General features: G+C 50.8%; 1 protein-coding gene across 4 annotated transcripts in view; it reads right to left on the bottom strand.

Moving 5' to 3' along the window:
* The window catches only part of adck5 (aarF domain containing kinase 5), an 83,058-nt gene that overhangs the window by 2,632 nt on the left and 59,166 nt on the right, over positions 1–21,260 (bottom strand). For all 4 annotated transcript variants that reach the window (XM_068015756.1, XM_068015759.1, XM_068015757.1 and 1 more), the window contains 2 exons: positions 13,262–13,353; positions 199–457 (listed from right to left, as the gene is read on the bottom strand). In XM_068015756.1, the coding sequence (XP_067871857.1) occupies positions 199–457; positions 13,262–13,353 (351 nt within the window). The remainder of the gene's footprint in view (positions 1–198; positions 458–13,261; positions 13,354–21,260) is intronic.

Genomic DNA, 21,260 nt, shown 5'->3' with positions numbered 1-21,260 from the left:
ATTATGGGGCCGGTTGCATAAACTTTTCCCATATTTCCTTGAGACGTTTAAGATTAGATACTGAGCAACTTATTTTCTCTGGTGGGCAAAATCAACAAGGGGAGCACAGAATCCACAATGAAAACAGGAAACACAAACATGCTGCCGAGGAGGAAGGCCAAAAGGCAAGGCCTGGGAAGGCAACATTACTGGATTTACCTTTTAGCCATCAGGACATATCTGTCAACAGGCGAGCCCAGGACAACGTTTATGCAGCGGACAGTGTTGATGTTCCGGAAGACTAGCAGCATAGGCCGCGGCAGGTCCTTCAGCACCTGGATGATCCTGTCAAAGTGGCTGTTGGCCATGTCTTGCATGTAGGCCCTTTCCTCCCGTGTCAGGATGTTGGCCAAGTGGAAGGCCGTCTCCCGCATGTTGATTGGCCGCTGCATCAGGATCTCGCAAAAAAGGAAATAATCTGCAGGGGAGGAGAGTTGAAGGAAGAACTTAGAACAAGATGAAAATTGAAACAGGCTGACATCTGAGGCAGAGACTGATCAAATGCTAACCAATTACAGCATCAGCAAGATGGTGTGCACAGCTACACAGGCACAGAACTCATCCTCAAGTGGCTAGTTTTCATGAGAGATCCCAGACTGTTAGCATCAGGAAGATTTCAACTGTAGCAACCCCACAGCTGGTGGCCTTCTGTTTGCACCTTTAAACCTCTTCATTCTAGTTCTGAGGTCTCATGCACCCTTAACTCATTCATTTTATTACTCATAACTAGCTGGTGGCAGTTCCTCACGTTACATGGACATACTGCTGGGAAAGGAGTCCTGCACACAGTTTAGGAATTCCATTCTCTTTTCTGCCTTTTTGCTATTCCAAACAAGCAGTATGATATCCTAGAACAACATTTGCTACTATTTATGGCCCTGATCAGTCTAAGGGTACTTTCATATCTATTTAAATGATCGACGGTCATTTGTTGCAATTTATTTGCGAGTGGGATGGGACAGTAATAGAGCTGCTTGGTACTATTACAAAAGCAATCAGAGTGCACCATTATTATTAATCAGATTTCTTGTGCTCACCAGAGAATGCAGAACATGTTTTTTCTTTCTTAAGCATAGTCTATAAACTCATTGGCCCCGTATTGCAGGGCGGGAACCTACTGTGCAAGGAGCCTGCCGAGCAACGTGCTCTCGTGTTGAGACCGACAGAAATCTTAACTCCCTGCCTTCATTCCCATATCCTGGCCCCGATTCCCACCAAAACCTTGTTGAAATCACTTCCAGTGGAGAGGATCAGAATTTGGGCACAGGAGGCAACGGTCCAGTTGGTCCAGGGTTGGTACCTCACAGATTAGATACAGAGTAAAGCTCCCTCTACACTGTCCCATCACCCACTCTCAGGACAGGTGTAGCACAGGATTAGGTACATAGTAAAGCTCCATCTATACTGGTCCCATCAAACAATCCCAGGCTAGGTCATAGGTTTGAGTCCCACAAGAGACTTCAGCACAAAATCCAGTCTGGCACTCCCAGTGCAGTGTTGAGAGAGTACTGCAGAGTCAGAAGTGCTGTCTTTGGGATGAGTCCTTAAATCAAGACCCCATGGTGCTTCTTCAAAGAGGAGCAGGGGAGTTATCCCCGGGTGTCCTAGAAAAAAAAACAGGTTAGATACAGAGTAAAGCTCCCTCTACACTGTCCCATCAAACACTCCCAGGACAGGTACAGCACAGGATTGACTGGGCAATTTGGAGCAATTCCTGTGTGCAATTAGTCGAACCAGCTGGACTTGAGCAAGCTGTGGGAGCTGGAAATGGGGAGGAGACAGCAGAGTAGAGAGAGCTGCATTTACTACTTTAACTGTGAAACTGTTGTACTTTATTCAAGGACAAAGGTGACCTGCAAGTCATTTTGGTGAGGCGGGTGTTGGAGCACCAGAGAACTGTTTGATCATTGGACTTTTGCGGGAGGGAGGAGGCACCGGAAGATCCAGGGTTGGGGCTGCCAAATTCTATAGGGAGCCCCTGTATTTGCTCGTGTTTACCTTCATTCCTGCACAAAAGGGGCTCCCTCCGCACCCCAAACTGTGAGACTGTGGTGGGTAGGCAGTGGCGTAGTGGTATTATCACTGGACTAGTAACCCAGAGACCCAGGGTATTTCTCTGGGGACATGGGTTCGAATCCCACCGCATTGTCGATTGTTGTAAAAACCCATCTGGTTCACTAATGTCCTTTAGGGAAGGAAATCTGCTGTCCTTACCTGGCCTGGCGTACATGTGACTCCAGACCCACAGCAATGCGGTTAACTCTTACATGCCCTCTGAAATGGCCTAGCAAGCCACTCAGTTGTACCTAACCTCTACGAAGTTAATAAAAAGGAATGAAACCGGATGGACCACCTGGCATCGACCTAGGCACCGGAAACGACAACGGCAAACCCAGCCCTGTCGACCCTGCAAAGTCCTCCTTACTAACATCTGGGGGCTTGTGCCAATGTTGGGAGAGCTGTCCCACAGACTAGTCAAGCAACAGCCTGACAAAGACATACTCACGGAATCATACCTTCCAGACAATGTCCCAGACACTGCAATCACCATCCCTGGGTATGTCCTGTCCCACCGGCAGGACAGACCCAGCACAGGTGGTGGCACAGTGGTATACAGTAGGGAGGGAGTTGCCCTGGGAGTCCTCGACATCGACTCCGGACCCCATGAAGTCTCATGGCATCAGGTCAAACATGGGCAAGGTAACCTCCTGCTGATTACCACCTACTGCCCTCCCTCAGCTGATGACTCAGTACTCCTCCATGTTGAACACCACTTGGAGGAAGCACTGAGGGTGGTAAGAGCACAAAATGTACTCTGGGTGGGGGCCTTCAATGCCCATCACCAAGAGTGGCTCGGTAGCACCACTACTGACCGAGCTGGCCGAGTACTAAAGGACATAGCTGCTAGACTGGATCTGCGGCAGGTGGTGGAACCAACACGAGGGAAAAACATACTTGACCTCATCCTCACGAATCTGCCTGCTGCAGATGCTTCTGTCCATGACTGTATTGGTAGGAATGACCACCGCACAGTCCTTGTGGAGACGAAGTCCCACCTTCACATTGAGGATACCGTCCATCGTGTTGTGTGGCAATATCACCACGCTAAATGGGATAGATTTCGAACAGATCTAGCAATGCAAAACTGGGCATCCATGAGGCGCTGTGGGCCATCAGCAGCAGCAGAATTGTACTCAACCACAACTTGTAAACTCATGGCCCGGCATATCCCCCACTCTACCATTACCATCAAGCCAGGAGACCAACCCTGGTTCAAAGAAGAGTGCAGGAGGGCATGCCAGAAGCACCAGGCATACCTCAAAATGAGGTGTCAACCTGGTGAAGCTACAACACAGGACTATCTGCATGCCAATCTGCGTAAGCAGCATGCAATAGACAGAGCTAAGCGATCCCATAACCAACGGATCAGATCTAATCTGTGCAGTCCTGCCACATCCAGCCGTGAACGGTGGTGGACAATTAAACAACTAACCGGAAGAGGTGGCTCCACAAATGATAGGAAAGCCCAGCAAATCAGTGCGAATGATAAGGATGAAGTATTTGCAACAATCTTCAAATGTGCCGAGTTGATGATCCATCTCGGCCTCCTCCTGAAGTCCCCAGCATCACAGATGCCAGACTTCAGCCAATTCGATTCACTCCGTGTCATATCAAGAAACGACTGAAGGCACTGGATACTGCAAAAGCTATGAGCCCTGACAATATTCCGGCAATAGTACTGAAGACCTGTGCTCCAGAACTTGCCACGCCCCTAGCCAAGCTGTTCCAGTACAGCTACAACACTGGCATCTATCCTGCAATGTGGAAAATTGCCCAGGTATATCCTGTACACAAAAAGCAGGATAAATCCAACCTGGCCAATTACCGCCCCATCAGCCTACTCTCAATCATCAGTAAAGTGATGGAAGGTGTCATCAACAGTGCCATCAAGCGGCACTTGCTTAGCAATAACCTGCTCAGTGACGCTCAGTTTGGGTTCTGCCAGGGCCACTTAGCTCCTGACCTCATTACAGCCATCGTTCAAACATGGACAAAAGGGCTGAACTCAAGAGGTGAGGTGACAGTGACTGCCCTTGACATCAAGGCAGCATTTGACCGAGTATGGCATCAAGGAGCCCTAGCAAAACTGAGGTCAATGGGAATCAGGGGGAAAATCCTCTGCTGGCTGGAGTCATACCTAGCGCAAAGGAAGATGGCTGTGGTTGTTGGAGGTCAATCATCTGAGCTCCAGGACATCACTGCAGGAGTTCCTCAGGGTACTGTCCTAGGCCCAGCCATCTTCAGCTGCTTCATCAATGACCTTCCTTCAATCATAAGGTCAGAAGTGGGGATGTTCGCGGATGATTGCACAATGTTCAGCACTATTCGTGACTCCTCAGATACTGAAGCAGACCGTGTAGAAATGCAGCAAGACCTGGGCAATATCCAGGCTTGGGCTGATAAGTGGCAAGTAACATTCGCACCACACAAGTGCCAGGCAATGACCATCTCCAACAAGAGAGAATCTAACCATCTCCCCTTGACATTCAACAGCATTACCATCGCTGAATCCCCCACTATCAACATCCTAGGGGTTACCATTGACCAGAAATTGAACTGGAGTAGCCATATAAATACCGTGGCTACAAGAGCAGGTCAGAGGCTAGGAATCCTGAGGCGAGTAACTCACCTCCTGACTCCCCAAAGCCTGTCCACCATCTACAAGGCACAAGTCAGGAGTGTGATGGAATACTCTCCACTTGCCTGGATGGGTGCAGCTCCACCAATACTCAAGAAGCTCGACACCATCCAGGACAAAGCAGCCCGCTTGATTGGCACCCCATCTACAAACATTCACTCCCTCCACCACCGACGCACAGTGGCAGCAGTGTGTACCATCTACAAGATGCACTGCAGCAATGCACCAAGGCTCCTTAGACAGCACCTTCCAAACCCTTGATCTCTACCGCCTAGAAGGACAAGGGCAGCAAATACAAGGGGACACCACCACCTGCAAGTTCCCCTCCAAGTCGCACACCATCCTGACTTGGAACTATATCGCCGTTCCTTCACTGTCGCTGGGTCAAAATCCTGGAACTCCCTTCCTCACAGCACTGTGGGTGTACCTACCCCACATGGACTGCAGCGGTTCAAGAAGGCAGCTCACCACCACCTCCTGAAGGGCAATTAGGGATGGGCAATAAATACTGGCCTGGCCAGCGTCGCCCACATCCCATGAATGAATAAATAACTCGGGATGGCTGGAGCTGCCCGGCTGAAGACAATCTTTATCGAACAGAAGGAAAAGGAGAACACCAGGCAGTTCCAGCCAACCCGGGCGAAGAGCCTACCCCTAACTGGAAGACTGAACTGTAGACTCTGCAGCAAGGTGCTCCAGCTGCCAATTGAACAGGAACATTCTCGCAGCCCTTCTCTCCATTCCATCACTCAGTCACCTATCCTCTCCTCTCCTTGTCCTTTTCAGCCCTATCCTCCTCTACTCCCATCCCCCCATCATATTGCTTGTGTTTAAGAGAAAACTTGTGTGCTTTGTTTCTTGGGGTTGGGTGTGGCTGTGCGACCCCATGTTCTAAGCCCCTTTTCGCCGGAGGCAGGGCCTTCACGCACATATGCTGCTGCAGCTGCATCTGTTGCCCCGTCACCGTTTGCGATGGTAACATCAAAGCATGAGGTCAAGAGCTACGTCCACCCCAATATGTCAAAAGAGGTATGTGTGAAGGCAATGGCTGAGGTTGGCGGCCCTTCGGCCATTGTTGCTGCCTCAAAAATGTACGGGAAGGCGGTGTTTTTCCTTAAGACCGAGCAGGCGGTGTCCCTGGCACTAAACAAGGGGCTCACCGTGGGCGGGACCTTTCTGCCAGTGGACCCCCTGGAGGCCACTGAACAAAGGGTCATTCTGTCGAATGTCCCGCCCTTCATTCCTAGTGAGCTCCTCCTCCCCCACCTGCACCATATGGGGGAGGTAAAGACAGGGCTCACCCCAGTCCCGCTCGGTCTTCGGGAGAACAGTCTCTGGCATGTATACTCCTTCCGCCGCCAGGTATTTATTCAGCTGGCACAGGTGGTGGTCACGGATGGCCACTTCAATGTGGAGTTCCAGGGAGATCATGCCTAACAAATTTGATTGAATTTTTTGAGCATGTGACCAGGTGTGTAGATGAGGGTAGTGCAGTTGATGTAGTTTACATGGATTTCAGCAATGCCTTTGACAAGGTCCCACATGGGAGACTTAAGAAGAAAGCAAATGCACATGGGATACAGGGTAACTTGATAAGGTGGATTCAAAATTGGCTTAGCTGTAGGAGACAGAGAGTGATGACAGACGGCTGTTTTAGTGACTGGAAGTGTCCAGTGGCATACCACAGGGATCTGTGCTGGGTCCCCTATTGTTTGTCATTTATATAAACGACATAGATGACTATGTGGGGGGTAGGATCAGTAAGTTCGCGGATGACACAAAGATTGGCCGAGTGGTTAACAGTGAGGTTGAGTGTCTTGGGTTACAGGAAGATATAGACGGGATGATCAAATGGGCAGAAAAGTGGCAGATGGAATTTAACCCTGAAAGGTGAGAGGTGATACACTTTGGAAGGAGTAATGTGACACGGAAGTATTCAATGAATGGCCTGATACTGGGAAGTTCTGAGGAACAAAGGGACCTTGGCGTGTTTGTCCATAGATCCCTGAAGGCAGGTCAGGTTAATAGGGTGGTGAAAAAGGCATATGGGACACTTGCCTTTATCAATCGAGGCATAGATTACAAAAGCAGGGAGGTCATGTTGGAGTTGTACTGAACTTTGGTAAGGCCACAGCTGGAATACTGTGTGCAATTCTGGTCGCCACATTATAGGAAGGATGTGATTGCATTGGAGGGGGTGCAGAGGCGATTCACCAGGATGTTGCCTGGGATGGAACATTTAAGCTATGAAGAGAGGTTGGATAGGCTTGGGTTGTTTTCGCTGGAGCAGAGAAGACTGAGGGGTGACCTGATCGAGGTGTACAAGATTATGAGGGGCATGGACAGGGTGGATAGGGAGCAGCTGTTCCCCTTAGTTGAAGGGTCAGTTACGAGGGGACACAAGTTTAAGGTGAAGGATGGGAGGTTTAACAGGGATTTGAGGAAGAACTTTTTTACCCAGAGAGTGGTGACGGTCTGGAATGCACTGCCGGGGAGGGTGGTCGAGGCAGGTTGCCTCACATTCTTTAAAAAGTACCTGGATGAGCACTTGGCACGTCCTAACATTCAGAGCTATGGGCCAAGTGCTGGCAAATGGGATTAGGTAGACAGGTCAGGTGTCTTTAATGCATCGGTGCAAACTCGATGGGCCAAAGGGCCTCTTCTGCGCTGTATTATTCTGTGATTCTGAGGTGCGTCCCCTGGACACTGTGGCACAACCCGAGCCTGAGCCTGAGCCCAGCCCAAGGCCCACTCCTGGGGAATCCACCTGCCCCAGGGCTGGGGTCAGGCCCAGGGTGACCAGGCAAAAGGTGGAGGCAGAGGCCCCTGATAACATGGAGGTCTCGGAGCCTCCGCGCCCTAGCAGGAAGAAGAGGAGAAGGCACCCCTCCACAGAGATAACACAGGGACCTGAGGTGCAGGGCCCATCTGTTGGAGGGGAGCTTTCTCCTGTTTCGGGTCCCCAGGTTCCCCCTACCATCACCATCAAGGCTGCAAAGTCTGGGTAAGAGCTCCCTATTCCTCAGGATGGAGGGGAGGGGGAGGCCTCTCTACATGCAGCCCCTCCTGTGGGAGCAAGTGGAGCCCTACTTGTGGTGGGGGAGTCTGGGAACGCTCCTGGAGAAGCCTCCCATTCTGCCACTGGGTTGGGTGCGTTGAGTGGAGCGGGGGGCAAGGCTCCAAAGGGTCGGCCTGCACAGCCAGGATCCACTCACAACCAGGAGACACCCGACCCGGTTAGAACCGAAAATGCTGCCCCATCTGCTGGACCTATGGGTGCTGGCGGAGCAGGAGATGGCCTCCTCTCTCTGCCTGCGGTCTCGGCTCTGGCTGGATTTCGGGAATCGGGAACTTCCGTCTCCCCTGGACCACTCATTAGCCTGGGGACGGAGGTGGACGGGGGTCCTGAACCGCTAGCGCCCACAGGCTCCAGTTTCACAATAGAACCGAGAGAGGACTCCTCTGTCATCGATCCTGGGGGGTGGGATCGTGACAGAGGCGGGACCAGCTGGCGAGGCCGGGACGACCGCCCCACAGTGTGTGGTGGGTGTGTCGGCCGCTGGCGGTGACGAACTGGAGGAGGACGGGAACTCAATGTGGAGGACAACCTTGATTCCATTGCCAGTGAGGTGGTGGAGTCCCTCGTGCCTCCCACCGTATCTCCTCTCATCCCCACAGCGGAACTTCGGGATTTCCTCGAGGCTTTCAGGCATCGCCGCAATAAAGTTCAGCTGGCCCTGGGCTGTTGGTCGAGTCTGGCGCCGATCATCCAGTCCGTCCGTGCCACCCTCAAGAAAGCGGGCAAGGGTGCGGGCATGAAATTGGTTGAGAGGCGCCGTTTTGATGCGTTTCTCAATGGGGTGCTGGGGGAGTGGATGGCCAGGTGCATTTCCACTCCCTCACAGTGAGGTGTCGCTAACGGGTTTTAAGTACCTTTGACATGAAGGTAACCATAGCCAGCCTCAACATCAACGGCAGCAGGGGGTCTCACCGTAGATTTCACAATCTCTCAGTCCTCAGGGAAAGGAGATATGCGGTGAGCTTTCTGCAGGAAACCTACACTGTTCTGGGAGACGAAGCCACCTGGCTCCTGGAGTGGCAGGGTGGGATCTACATGAGTCACTTCACCCCTATTTCTAGTGGGGTGGCTATCTTGTTGGCCCCGACTTTTTAGCGAGAGATCTTGGGGGTCAAGGAGCTAGTGCCGGGCCGCTTGCTCCACCTCGCCGCTCGCCTGGGTAGCGTGCCACTCCACTTTGTGAATGTGTGCGCACTGCAAGTGCACTTCTTTGAAGAAGTGTCCGCTCTCTTGAGCTTCATCGATAGTGGCGAGTGCATCATCTGGTTGAGAGGCGCAGTTTTAATGCGTTCTGCAATGGGTTGCTGGGGGAATGGAAGGCCAGGTGCACTTCCACTCCCTCCTCACAGTGAGGTGTTGGTAACGGGTTTTAAATACCTTTGACATGAAGGGAGGGGGGGGGGTGGGATTTTAACTGTACCCTCGAGGTGGGGGATCGCTCCGGTTCCCAGCGCGGCCAGGCGTCTGTGGAGAAGTTGAGGCGACTGATCAGCTCCCTCAACTTGGTGGACGTCTGGCGGAATCTCCATCCTGACTCCAGCGCCTTCACGTGGAGGTCTGGAGGAGGAGGGTCCCGAATCAACCGCCTATACTTTTCGCAGGCGTCCGTCTCCCACGTCTCGGCGGCCTCCATGCGGCTGGTGCCGTGCTCGGACCATCACCTCGTGTGGGCGGAGTTCACTTCGCTCCGCACGCAGGCGGGCTCCACGTACTGGCACTTTAACAACCAGCTGCTGGAGGATGAGCGATTCCGGGTCTCGTTCCGTCGATTCTGGGCTGACTGGAGAAGGAAGCAGCGGGGCTTCCCCTCCTTGAGGCTATGGTGGGATGTGGACAAGACTCACATCCGCGTCTTCTGTCAGGAGTACGCGAAGGCGTCAACCAAGAGGCGGGAAGCCGAGATCGGGTGCAGAGAGAGGGAGGTGATCGACTTGGAGTCCTGCCTCAGTCATGCGGTTGCAGACCCGGCCCTGTAGCAGGCGTATAAAGAGAAGGACGCGCTGAGGGACCTGCAGCTCATAGGGTCCCAAGGCGCGTACGTGAGGTCGCTGGAAAAACGGCGGGGGGTCCGTAAGCAGCTGCTGGCCAACGACGGATCCCCCATCACGGATCCGGAGGGAATGGGCCTCTTGGTCCGTAATTATTACAGTGCGTTGTTCTCTCCGGATCCGTCCAGCGAGGACGCGCGCTGAGTTTTGTGGGAGGACCTGCCGCAGGTCAGCCTGGAGGTCGCCGAAGGATTGGAGACCTCCCACGGCGGAGCTGACCGGCGCCCTCCACCAGCTCTCGAGGGGAAAATCCCCAGGGCTGGACGGGCTGACCGTGGAGTTCCTCAGGGCGTTCTGGGACGTCCTGGGGGGCGATTACGCGCGGGTCCTGTGAGAAAGCCTGGCGACCGGGGACACGCCCCTCTCGTGGCGCAGGGCAGTCATCGTCCTGCTGCCAAAGAGGGGCGTTCTCCGCCTGCTTAAAAACTGGCGTCCGGTCTCCCTCCTCAGCACTGATTATAAGATCTTTGCCCGGGCTATGTCTACCCGCCTGGGTTCCGTGCTGGCCCACATGATCCACCCCAACCAGTCCTACACGGTCCCAGGCCGGTCCATCCAGTACAACATCCACCTGGTCCGGGACCTGATCCATCTTTCCCAGAGGACTGATCAGTCGGTCGCCTTTCTCTCCCTCGATCAGGAGAAGGCGTTCGACAGGGTGGATCACGAATACCTTTTCGGGACTCTGTGCTTTCGGACTCGGCTGCATTTTGTGGCACGGGTCCGACTTTTATACGCCACCGCAGAGTGTCTGGTCAAAGTTAATGGGTCCTTGACGGCGCCCCTTCGCTGTGGGAGAGGAGTGCGTCAGGGATGCCCCAGGGGCGGCACAGTGGCGCAGTGGTTAGCACCGCAGCCTCACAGCTCCAGGGACCCGGGTTCGATTCCGGGTACTGCCTGTGTGGAGTTTGCAAGTTCTCCCTGTGTCTGCGTGGGTTTTCTCCGGGTGCTCCAGTTTCCTCCCACAAGCCAAAAGACTTGCAGATTGATAGGTAAATTGGCCATTATAAATTGTCACTAGTATAGGTAGGTGGTAGGGAAATATAGGGACAGGTGGGGATGTTTGGTAGGAATATGGGATTAGTGTAGGATTAGTATAAATGGGTGGTTGATGTTCGGCACAGACTCGGTGGGCCGAAGGGCCTGTTTCAGTGCTGTATCTTTAATCTAATCTAATCTAATCATGTCCGGCCAATTGTACACCATCTGCGTGGAGCTGTTCCTGTGCCGGCTTCGCAGGAGGTTGATGGGATTGGCTCTGCTCTGCGCGAGCCGGCCATGCGGGTTGCCCTCTCGGCTTACGCCGTCGTGCTCCTCGCGGTCACAGATCCCGTTGACTTGCGGAGGATGCGCGACTGCGCAGACCTTTTCTGCCGCGTCCTCCGCGAGGATCAACTGGGAGAAATGTTCCGGTCTCCTGGTGGGTCAGTGGCGGTTGGACTCCCTGCCGGAGGAGTTGACACCTTTTGCGTGGAGCACCACGCACCTCCTCTATCTGGGAGTCCACCTTAGCCCCGCTGAGGAAGCCTGGCCAGCAAGCTGGCAGGAATTGGAGGCGAAGGTCACCACTTGGCTGGGGCGCTGGACAGGACTGCTCCAAGTGCTTTCCTACAGGGGCCGAGTGCTGGTCATAAACCAACTGGTGGCCTCCATGCTGTGGTACTGGTTGGTCACTTTGGCCCCGCCCCCTGCATTCGCCACCAAGATCCAGAAGAAACTCATCGATTTCTTCTGGGGCAAGAGGAAACACTGGGTCTCTGCCGCAGTCCTGAGTCTCCCGATCGAGGAGGGCAGCCAGTCGCTGGTGTGCGTCCACACCCAGGCTGCGACTCTCCGCCTTCGGACCCTGCAGAGATACCTGTACGTCCAGCGTCCTCCCAGATGGTGTGCGCTGGCGACGTATTTTTTCCGCCAGTGTCACTGCCTTCAAGATGACACGTAGCTCCCGGTGGAGACCATTAACTGCGCCTTCCTGAGAGAATTGCCTGTCTTTTACCGGGAGCTATTCAGAGTCTGGAACACGGTTGCCTCCAGTCAGGGCACTCCCCCACCAGCGGAGGAGAGCGCCTCGGCTGTCCGGGCGGCTGACTCCGGGGACGGACCGATGGGTGGAGGAGTAGCCGAAGCCCCCAGGACGCCCCTCACTGTGGGTGGTGAGGGGACTCAGGAGAGCAGAGCGCTCCTGGCCGAGCTGACTCACGCTTGGCCGGAACTGCTCATCGGACCCAGGCCCCAAAACCCTCCTCGAGAGCCGGTCCCGCACAACCCGAGCTGCCTCTCGGAAATGCCCTCTGTGTCATTCCAATTGGCGCGGAGGTGTATGGGCTGCTCCTGCACACTCTCCACTTCCTCGCCCTAGTCAGCCGGCCGGATACGCCCTGGCGGTCCGCGTTGCCATCTGGCGGCGAGGGAAAACCCCAATGGAGGTCTCTCTACGCGGGAGTCCTCCCACTTTACATCAGGGACCTGGGGTGGAGGGTGTTGCACAGGGCAGTCCCGTGCAATAGACTTTTAAGCAGATTCACTGACTCCCAGGCCGCCTGTACTTTCTGCAGCCTGGACGAGTCTGTGTTTCACATATATTTGGAGTGTGAGAGGTTGCAGCCCCTCTTTGAAGGGGCTGCTCCTCAAGTTCTGGCTTCACTTCAGTCCCACGCTCCTGATCTTTGGGCACCCGGTGAGGAGGGGCTTGGGCCGGGAGGATGATCTCCTCGTCGGTCTGCTCCTGGGCCTGGCTAAGGTGGCAATTCACAGGTCCAGGCTGCGGGCCGTCGGGGGGTCCGTCCTCCCTGATTGCCTGCCCCTCTTCCGCGGTTACGTTTGCGCCCGGATGTCCCTGGAGAAGGAGCATGCGGTGTCCGCTGGTATGCTTGAGGCCTTCCGCGACCGGTGGGCACCGCAGGGATAGGAGTGCATTGTCGACGCCGAGAATGGCATTTTAATTTGAGCTTTTTGTTTATTTATCTGTTTTTAATAAAGTTATTTTAAATATATAAATATGTATATAAAGGGGGTCTGAGGAATAAAGTCCCCTCAACATAAAAGATATAAAAGGGGCCTGGGGTATAAAGGCCACCTAAAAAAAAGGGGAAAAAAAACGGGTTTAGATACAGAGTAAAGCTCCCTCTACACCGACCGCATCAAACACTCCCAGGACAGATACAAAATAGAGAAACAGAACATTTGTAATGTCTATCAGCAACACATTAGCAACCTCATTCAGACAAATGAACTGTATACAAAAGGGATAAGCGTGACATCAATACACAATGAGTTATTCTTCTGATCCTATTAAGACTTATCCCACTCCAATATTCATAAATAATATTTAATGACAGAATGCCACGGATAGAAAAAGATCCCTCACAGATGCAAGGAATTGATCAGGTGCCTCACCTTTGACTCCCAGTTCATTGGCATATTTCTTCATTGCAGCATCATTGAGGAGGATGATGGAACGCCAGAGTCTGCAGAGGCTAATCCGGTCCCTAAGAGTAAGCACAGTGTCTATTAGACACGGGATCTAGTCTTAAGGATCAGGGATTTCTCAGTCATACTTATACAGCATCTCTCTCTCCTGCAATCTCTGCCACTGAGAAGGACAAGAGCAGAAATGTGCTGGGAATACCAAAAACTCCAGGATCCATACCAATTCAAACATTTCAACTTGGACATAACATTGCTCTTCCTACATCGTCCCTGGATCAAAATACTGGAATTCCATACCTAACAGCACTGTGGTAGCTTCTTCACCACACAGACTGCAGCGGTTCGAGAAGGTAGCTCACCACCACCTTTGCAGAGTGACTACAGACGAGCAATGAATGTTGGCCTTGCCAACGATGCCCATACCCTGAGAACATATTGCCTGAGCAGTGTTTTTTTCCCCCAAACAAAAACACTTTTTTTGGGACACCCTCTCCATGTGTGCACATGGATGCATGCACAGATACTTGTACTGACACACCTCCACACACACACAGAACTTCATGCACTGATAGATCCACATCCACACAGATACCCATCCTTACTCACTCTCTCACACTCATTTCTCAGCATGAGTCACTGGATAGTGATTAGCAACAGGAACCCAAGCTGACTTTTCCTTTCTTCAGCCCAAAGATGTTGAGCCCAATTGTCGGGCCCTAGCTGCTGTCTCTGCTAACTCACTACAGATTGGGGATTAAACCTGGTTAGGTGCAGTCTCCTGAGATTTGTGAGGCACTCAAACACTTATTGATCCACATCCCAGTCCAGATGGGATGCACCCTAGGTTGCTGAGAGACATACGGTAAAATTTGGGGAGATTCTGGCCACAATCTTCCAATCCTTCTTAGATACTGGGGTGGTGCCAGAGTACTGGAGGATTGCAAATGTTACATCCTTGTTGAAAAAAGGGGAAAAGAATTTCTTTCTTTCTTCTTTTGGGCCTCCTTATCTCGAGAGACAATGGATATGCGCCTGGAGGTGGTCAGTGGTTTGTGAAGCAGCGCCTGGAGTGGCTATAAAGGCCAATTCTGGAGTGACAGGCTCTTCCACAGGTGCTGCAGAGAAATTTGTTTGTCGGGGCTGTTGCACAGTTGGCTCTCCCCTTGCGCCTCTGTCTTTTTTCCTGCCAACTACTAAGTCTCTTCGACTCGCCACAATTTAGCCCTGTCTTTATGGCTGCCCGCCAGCTCTGGCGAATGCTGGCAACTGACTCCCACGACTTGTGATCAATGTCACACGATTTCATGTCGTGTTTGCAGACGTCTTTATAGCGGAGACATGGACGGCCGGTGGGTCTGATACCAGTGGCGAGCTCGCTGTACAATGTGTCTTTGGGGATCCTGCCATCTTCCATGCGGCTCACATGGCCAAGACATCTCAAGCGCCGCTGACTCAGTAGTGTGTATAAGCTGGGGGTTTTGGCCGCTTCAAGGACTTCTGTGTTGGAGATATAGTCCTGCCACCTGATGCCAAGTATTCTCCGAAGGCAGCGAAGATGGAATGAATTGAGACGTCGCTCTTGGCTGGCATACGTTGTCCAGGCCTCGCTGCCGTAGAGCAAGGTACTGAGGACACAGGCCTGATACACTCGGACTTTTGTGTTCCGTGTCAGTGCGCCATTTTCCCACACTCTCTTGGCCAGTCTGGACATAGCAGTGGAAGCCTTACCCATGCGCTTGTTGATTTCTGCATCTAGAGACAGGTTACTGGTGATAGTTGAGCCTAGGTAGGTGAACTCTTGAACCACTTCCAGAGCGTGGTCACCAATATTGATGGATGGAGCATTTCTGACGTCCTGCCCCATGATGTTCGTTTTCTTGAGGCTGATGGTTAGGCCAAATTCATTGCAGGCAGCCGCAAACCTGTCGATGAGACTCTGCAGGCACTCTTCAGTGTGAGATGTTAAAGCAGCATCGTCAGCAAAGAGGAGTTCTCTGATGAGGACTTTCCGTACTTTGGACTTCGCTCTTAGACGGGCAAGGTTGAACAACCTGCCCCCTGATCTTGTGTGGAGGAAAATTCCTTCTTCAGAGGATTTGAACGCATGTGAAAGCAGCAGGGAGAAGAAAATTCCAAAAAGTGTGGGTGCGAGAACACAGCCCTGTTTCACACCACTCAGGATAGGAAAGGGCTCTGATGAGGAGCCACCATGTTGAATTGTGCCTTTCATATTGTCATGGAATGAGGTGATGATACTTAGTAGCTTTGGTGGACATCCGATCTTTTCTAGTAGTCTGAAGAGACCACGTCTGCTGACGAGGTCAAAGGCTTTGGTGAGATCAATGAAAGCAATGTTGAGGGGCATCTGTTGTTCACGGCATTTCTCCTGTATCTGACGAAGGGAGAACAGCATGTCAATGGTCGATCTCTCTGCACGAAAGCCACACTGTGCCTCAGGGTAGACGCGCTCGGCCAGCTTCTGGAGCCTGTTCAGAGCGACTCGAGCAAAGACTTTCCCCACTATGCTGAGCAGGGAGATTCCACGGTAGTTGTTGCAGTCACCGCGGTCTGTTACATCCTTGTTGAAAAAAGGGGAGAAGAATAAACCTGGCAATTAAAGGCCAGTTAGTTTAACATCGGTGGCAGGAAAACTTTTAGAAGAAATAATCTGGGACAAAATCAATGGCGACTTGGACAAGCACAGACTAATAAAGGAGAATAACACAAATTTAAAGCTGAATTGTGTTTGACTAACTTGATTTCAGTCTGCTCCCAATTCGTATGTATATTAAGGTGGATGAGGGCGATGCACTTGATACTTTGTATATGGACTATTGAAAGGCATTTGATAAAGTAACACATATTAGACTAGTTAGCAAAAATTGAAGCCCATGGGATAAAAAGGACCAGTCGCAGCATGGATACAAAACTGGCTAAAGAATAGAAAACAGAGTTGAATGGCTGTTTTTCAGACTGGAGGGAGGTATACAGTGGGGTTCCCCAGAGTTTAGTCGTAGGATCACTGCTGTTTTGATATACATTCATGATTTGGAATTGGGGGTACATGGTGCAGTTTCAAAATCTGCAGGTGACAAAACTTGGAAGTGTAGGAAACAGTGAGGAAAACAATATTGGACTTCAGGAGGACAGCGAGGCTGATGGAAAGGACAGACACACGGCAAAGAAATTTTACATAAAAAAGTGAGATGTTTGGTAGGAAAATTTGCAGAGCTACAGGGAAAAGGCAGGGGAGTGGTACTAGGTGAGTTGCTCTTGTAGATAGACAGCACAGGCATGATGGGCCGAATGGCCTCCTTCTATGCTGTGACCATTTTATGATAGGAGGAATGAGGAGAGACAATACAAGCTAAATGGTACAATTTTAAATGGTTTGCAAGAACCGTGTGACCTGGAGGTGTTTGTGTATAAATCTTTGACAGGTGGCAGGACAGGTTTACAAAGCTGCTAGTCAAGCTTTTTGGAATCCTGGGTCTTATAATTAGAAGCACCGAGTATAAAAGCCAGGAAATTATGCTAAATCTATATAAAACCTTAATTTGGCTCCAGCTAGAGTATTATGTCCAAGTCTGGGCAGCTCACTTTGGGAAGAGCATGAAGGCTTTGGATAGATTACGGAAAAGATTTACTAGAAAGTTTCCAGGGATGAGTGATTACAGTTATGTGGATAGGTTGGAGAAGCTGGGGTTGTTCTCCTTAGATCAGAGAAGGCCAAGAGATTTGACAGAAGTGTTTAAAATCATGAAGGATTTAGATCGACTAAATAAGGAAGAACTGTTTCCAATGGCTGATGTTTCGATAACCAGAGGGCACCAGATTTAAGATGACTGACAAAAGAAGCAGAGGTGACGTAAGAGAACAATGTTTTATGCAATAAGTAGGATTTGGAGTGTACTGCCTGACAGGGTGTGACGAATACTGATTCAGTGGTAGCTTTCAAAAGGGAATTGTATAAACACTTGAAGGAGCAAAAAATGCAGGAATATGGGGAAAGAGCCAGGGGTGGGACTAACAGGACTGTCCTTCAGAAGAGTCAACACAGACTCAATAGGCCAAATGGCCTCCTTCTGTGCTGTATTATTTGATGATTCTATTGAAGAAAACAAAAATCCTGTGCAATCTGGGCACAAAAACTCCTTCATTTGCATTTCATATACCATATGTTCTCCTCTTCTTGAACTCCTCTTTATACCACAACTGACAGGCTGACCTGTACATTGCCTCTCTGCTAGCAGGTACCTGAGAGTGGCAACTGGGGAGTGCCAGACATACAAGTCACTGATGTGGGGGGAGATTGGGGCATAGAGTGACTTTCACGAGATCTGGGGTGTTGGGGGGGGGGGGCGGGGAAGAAGAGAAACAGGAAGGTAGAGTGACTCACATAGAATTATAGAAATTTACAGCACAGGAGGCCATTCAGCCCACTATGAATCTGCTAGCCAAAAAAAAAGAGCTATCCAGCCCAATCCCACTTTCCAGCTCTTTAAGTGCACGTCCAGGTACTTTTTAAATGCGATGAGGGTTTCTGCCCCTCCCATCTTTTCAGGCAGTGAATTCCAGACCCACCATCCTGTGAAAGAATTTCTCAACTCCCCTCTAATCCTTCTAACAATTATTTTAAATTATGTCCATTTATATGCATTATTATGCACTATTTATGTTGCATTTATATAGCACCTTTCATGACTACAGGACATCACTAAGCGCTTTACAGCCAATGAAGTACATGAAGGGTCGTCACTGTTGTAATGTAATGAAATGTAGCAGCCAATTTGCACACAGTAAGCTCCCACAAACAGCAATGTGATAATAACCAGCTGATTTTTTTTTCTGCTGTTGACTGAGGGATAAATATTGGCTGGAACACCAGGGAGAACTCCCTGCTCTTGGAAATAGTGCCAGGTGATCTTTTAAGTCCACCTGAAAGGGCAGATGAGGCCTCAGTTTAACGTCTCATCTGAAAGGCAGCACCTCTGACAATACAGCACTCTCTCAGTATTGCACTGGAGTGCCAGCCTTGATTACTCGAGTCCTGGAGTGGGACTTGAACCCACAACCTTCTGACTCAGAGGCAAGAGTGCTACAAACTGAGCCAAGGCTGACACCTCAATTAAATCTACCTTCAGCCTCCTTTGTTCCAAAGAACACAACTCCAGTCTATCCAATCTTTCCTCATAACCAAAATTCTCAATTCCTAGCAAGATCCTCCTAAGTCTCTCTGTACCCTCTCTGGTGCTAGCACATCCTTTCTGTAATGCAATGACTAGAACTATATGCAGTGCTCTAAGCTGTGGGCTAACTAGTGTTTTATACAGTTCCAGCATAACTTCCCTGCTCTTGTATTCTATGCCTTGGCTAATTAAGGAAAGTATCCCATATGCCTTCTCAACCACCTTATCTACCTATCCTGCTACTATGAGTGTCTGTGGACATGCACTCCAAGGTTCCTCTGCCTTTACACTTCTCAGTATTCTACCATTTATTGTGTATTCCTTTGCTTTGTTTGCCTTCCCAAAATGCGTTACCTCACACTTCTCCAGATTAATTCTCCCATTCTGTGTCATACGAGAGATCTGGGGGGGGGGGGGGGGTGGGTGGGGTAGTGTGACCCTCTCTTCCTGTGCCATACATGTGATTTGGGGAAGGAGTGGGGGAGTTATCCTCCTTGTCTCATCTTCAACAGGGAGGGGGAGAGGTGGGTCTCTTCCTTTGTGTGTCATACAAGTGAGTTCAGGGAGGGGAGGACAGAGAATGACTCTGCCTTCAGTGTGGTTTGTGCAGGTCGGGAGCATTACCCTTTCTGCAACAGACCTGAAAGGGTGAAGGAACAGAAGTGAACCTACATTCCCATGCATGCCATGCAAGGTCCCATCATGTCTCAGAGATCAGAAAGGCCTCTGACCCACATTACAGCCACCCTGCCTTAGAGGCCTGCATTAGGTTGGGAAAAAAAACCCAACCCGAACCCGACCAAACCATAGCGGGCCCAAGCCCGACCCGGACCGAGTCCCTCCGATTTTGCCCCGAGCCCGACCTGAATCTGCCACTAGTCGGCCCGACCCGACCATCCCTTTACTTAAGTTCCTGACATCGAACCTGTAAGAAGCTGCAGCGCATGTGTGAGACGTCATAGTGACATCACTCGCTCACTGCACAAATTAAGTTTTGTCCCGGACTCCCAGCTCAGGTAAGTTTTTTTTACTTTTAATACTTAACAGCAGAGCACTTACCATGTGTGTCCGACCCGACCCGACTCGATCTGGACTCGGCCCGACCCGACCCGAGCCCAAAAGTCGGCTCCGGAAGGGGGGCCCGGCCCAACCCGACCCGAACCAGTCACGTCATCGGGTCCCGTTGGGTTCGGGTCAGGCAGCAGGCCTCTACCCTGCCTATTGTTATTCTTAATTAAATACCCAGTCCTGTACCAAATATCAACCTCTTGCCCTCCACACTCCTCTCCAGAGGACTGTGACCCTGTATAATGCTTGGTTCCAGAATCAGTGATTGTTCTATATTATTTCATATGCACACACCCGTGAATCATGAGAGAGTCGGCACAGGGAGAATCTGGTTCCACCGAAATGCCATGTGTGGGTTGAGAGCAACGAACAGTTCCATCTGGTAGGATACAGATTCCCAAAGACCAGCTGGGAGGCAGTAACAGTGACCAGGAGGCTGTGCTGTTAACTGCAGCAGTTAGTCCAACAGTTAACTTTCTCACCAAGGCTATCTCAGGCTTGTAAGTGATTTGTAACTTATAAAATAAAAACATGTACAAACACAGGCATAACTCAGTCAACCCCAGAGAGCGCAAGGCCGGGGCCTGGCTGACTCCTGAGATAAGACAAGCACAATCTACAACTTGTCTCTTCACAGAACAGGAGAGTAAATATTCTGTTGATGGATTTCTGGCATGCAGCCAGTGTTGTAGTTTGGGAAATCAGGCTCCAGACTGTCCACTCCACACACTCCTCCTCCTCCTCTTTGCTACATCATCACTCGTAAATCAAACATCACAGCTCTGCTGCCTGCAGAACACGCTCTTTCCCTTATGCTCAAAACTGCCGAACTTTTTCCTTACCTGTAGGCTTGGATTATAGCAAAGGCTTCTACACTCTGACCACCTTATGGCTCAGCGGGTAGCACTCTCGCCGTTTGAGTCAGAAGATTGCACTCAAGTCACACTCTGGAGACCTGAGCACACAATCCAGGCTAACACTCCCAGTGCATAACTGAGGGAGTGCCGCACTGTCGGAGATGCCGTCTTTTGGATGAAACATGAAATGGAGGCACATCTGCCTTGTCAGGTGGATGTAAAAGATCCCATGGCACTATTTCGAAGAGGAGCAGGGAAGTTATCCCCATATGAATTAGGAGCCTGCTCCACCGGTCCTTCGAGCCTTCTCCCCCATTCAATAAGTTCATGGCTGAACAGAGTACTCCATATTTCCAACTACCCCCGATAACTTTTCACCCCCCCTTGCTTATCAAGAATCTATCTAGCTCTGCCTTAAAAATATTCAAAGACTCTGCTTCCACTGCCTTTTGAGGAAGAGAATGCCAAAGAATCAGAAAACAATTTTCCTCATCTCTGTCTTAAATGGGTGACCTCTTATTTTTAAACAGTGACCCCTAGTTCTAGGTTCTCCCACAAGAGGAAACATCCTGCCCACATCCACACTATCCTGCCAATATTTATCATCACTAAAACAGATTAGCAGGTCATCACCACATTACTGTTCATGGGATCTAACTATGTGCAATTGGCTGCTGCATTTCCATTACAACTTCAAAAGTATGAACTGGCTGTAATGCTCTTTGAGATCTCCGGAGGTCATGAAAGGCACTATATAAATGCTAATTATTTCTTCTTTCTTGCTATATAAAGACATCTTTTTCAGTTCCACTTACAAATCCAGACAAGCTCAGTTATAATCAAGTTCTCTTT

The sequence above is a fragment of the Heterodontus francisci genome, chromosome 2, assembly GCF_036365525.1.
Source record: "Heterodontus francisci isolate sHetFra1 chromosome 2, sHetFra1.hap1, whole genome shotgun sequence".
NCBI lineage: Eukaryota > Metazoa > Chordata > Chondrichthyes > Heterodontiformes > Heterodontidae > Heterodontus > Heterodontus francisci.
This window is presented reverse-complemented; position numbering and strand designations above follow the sequence as displayed.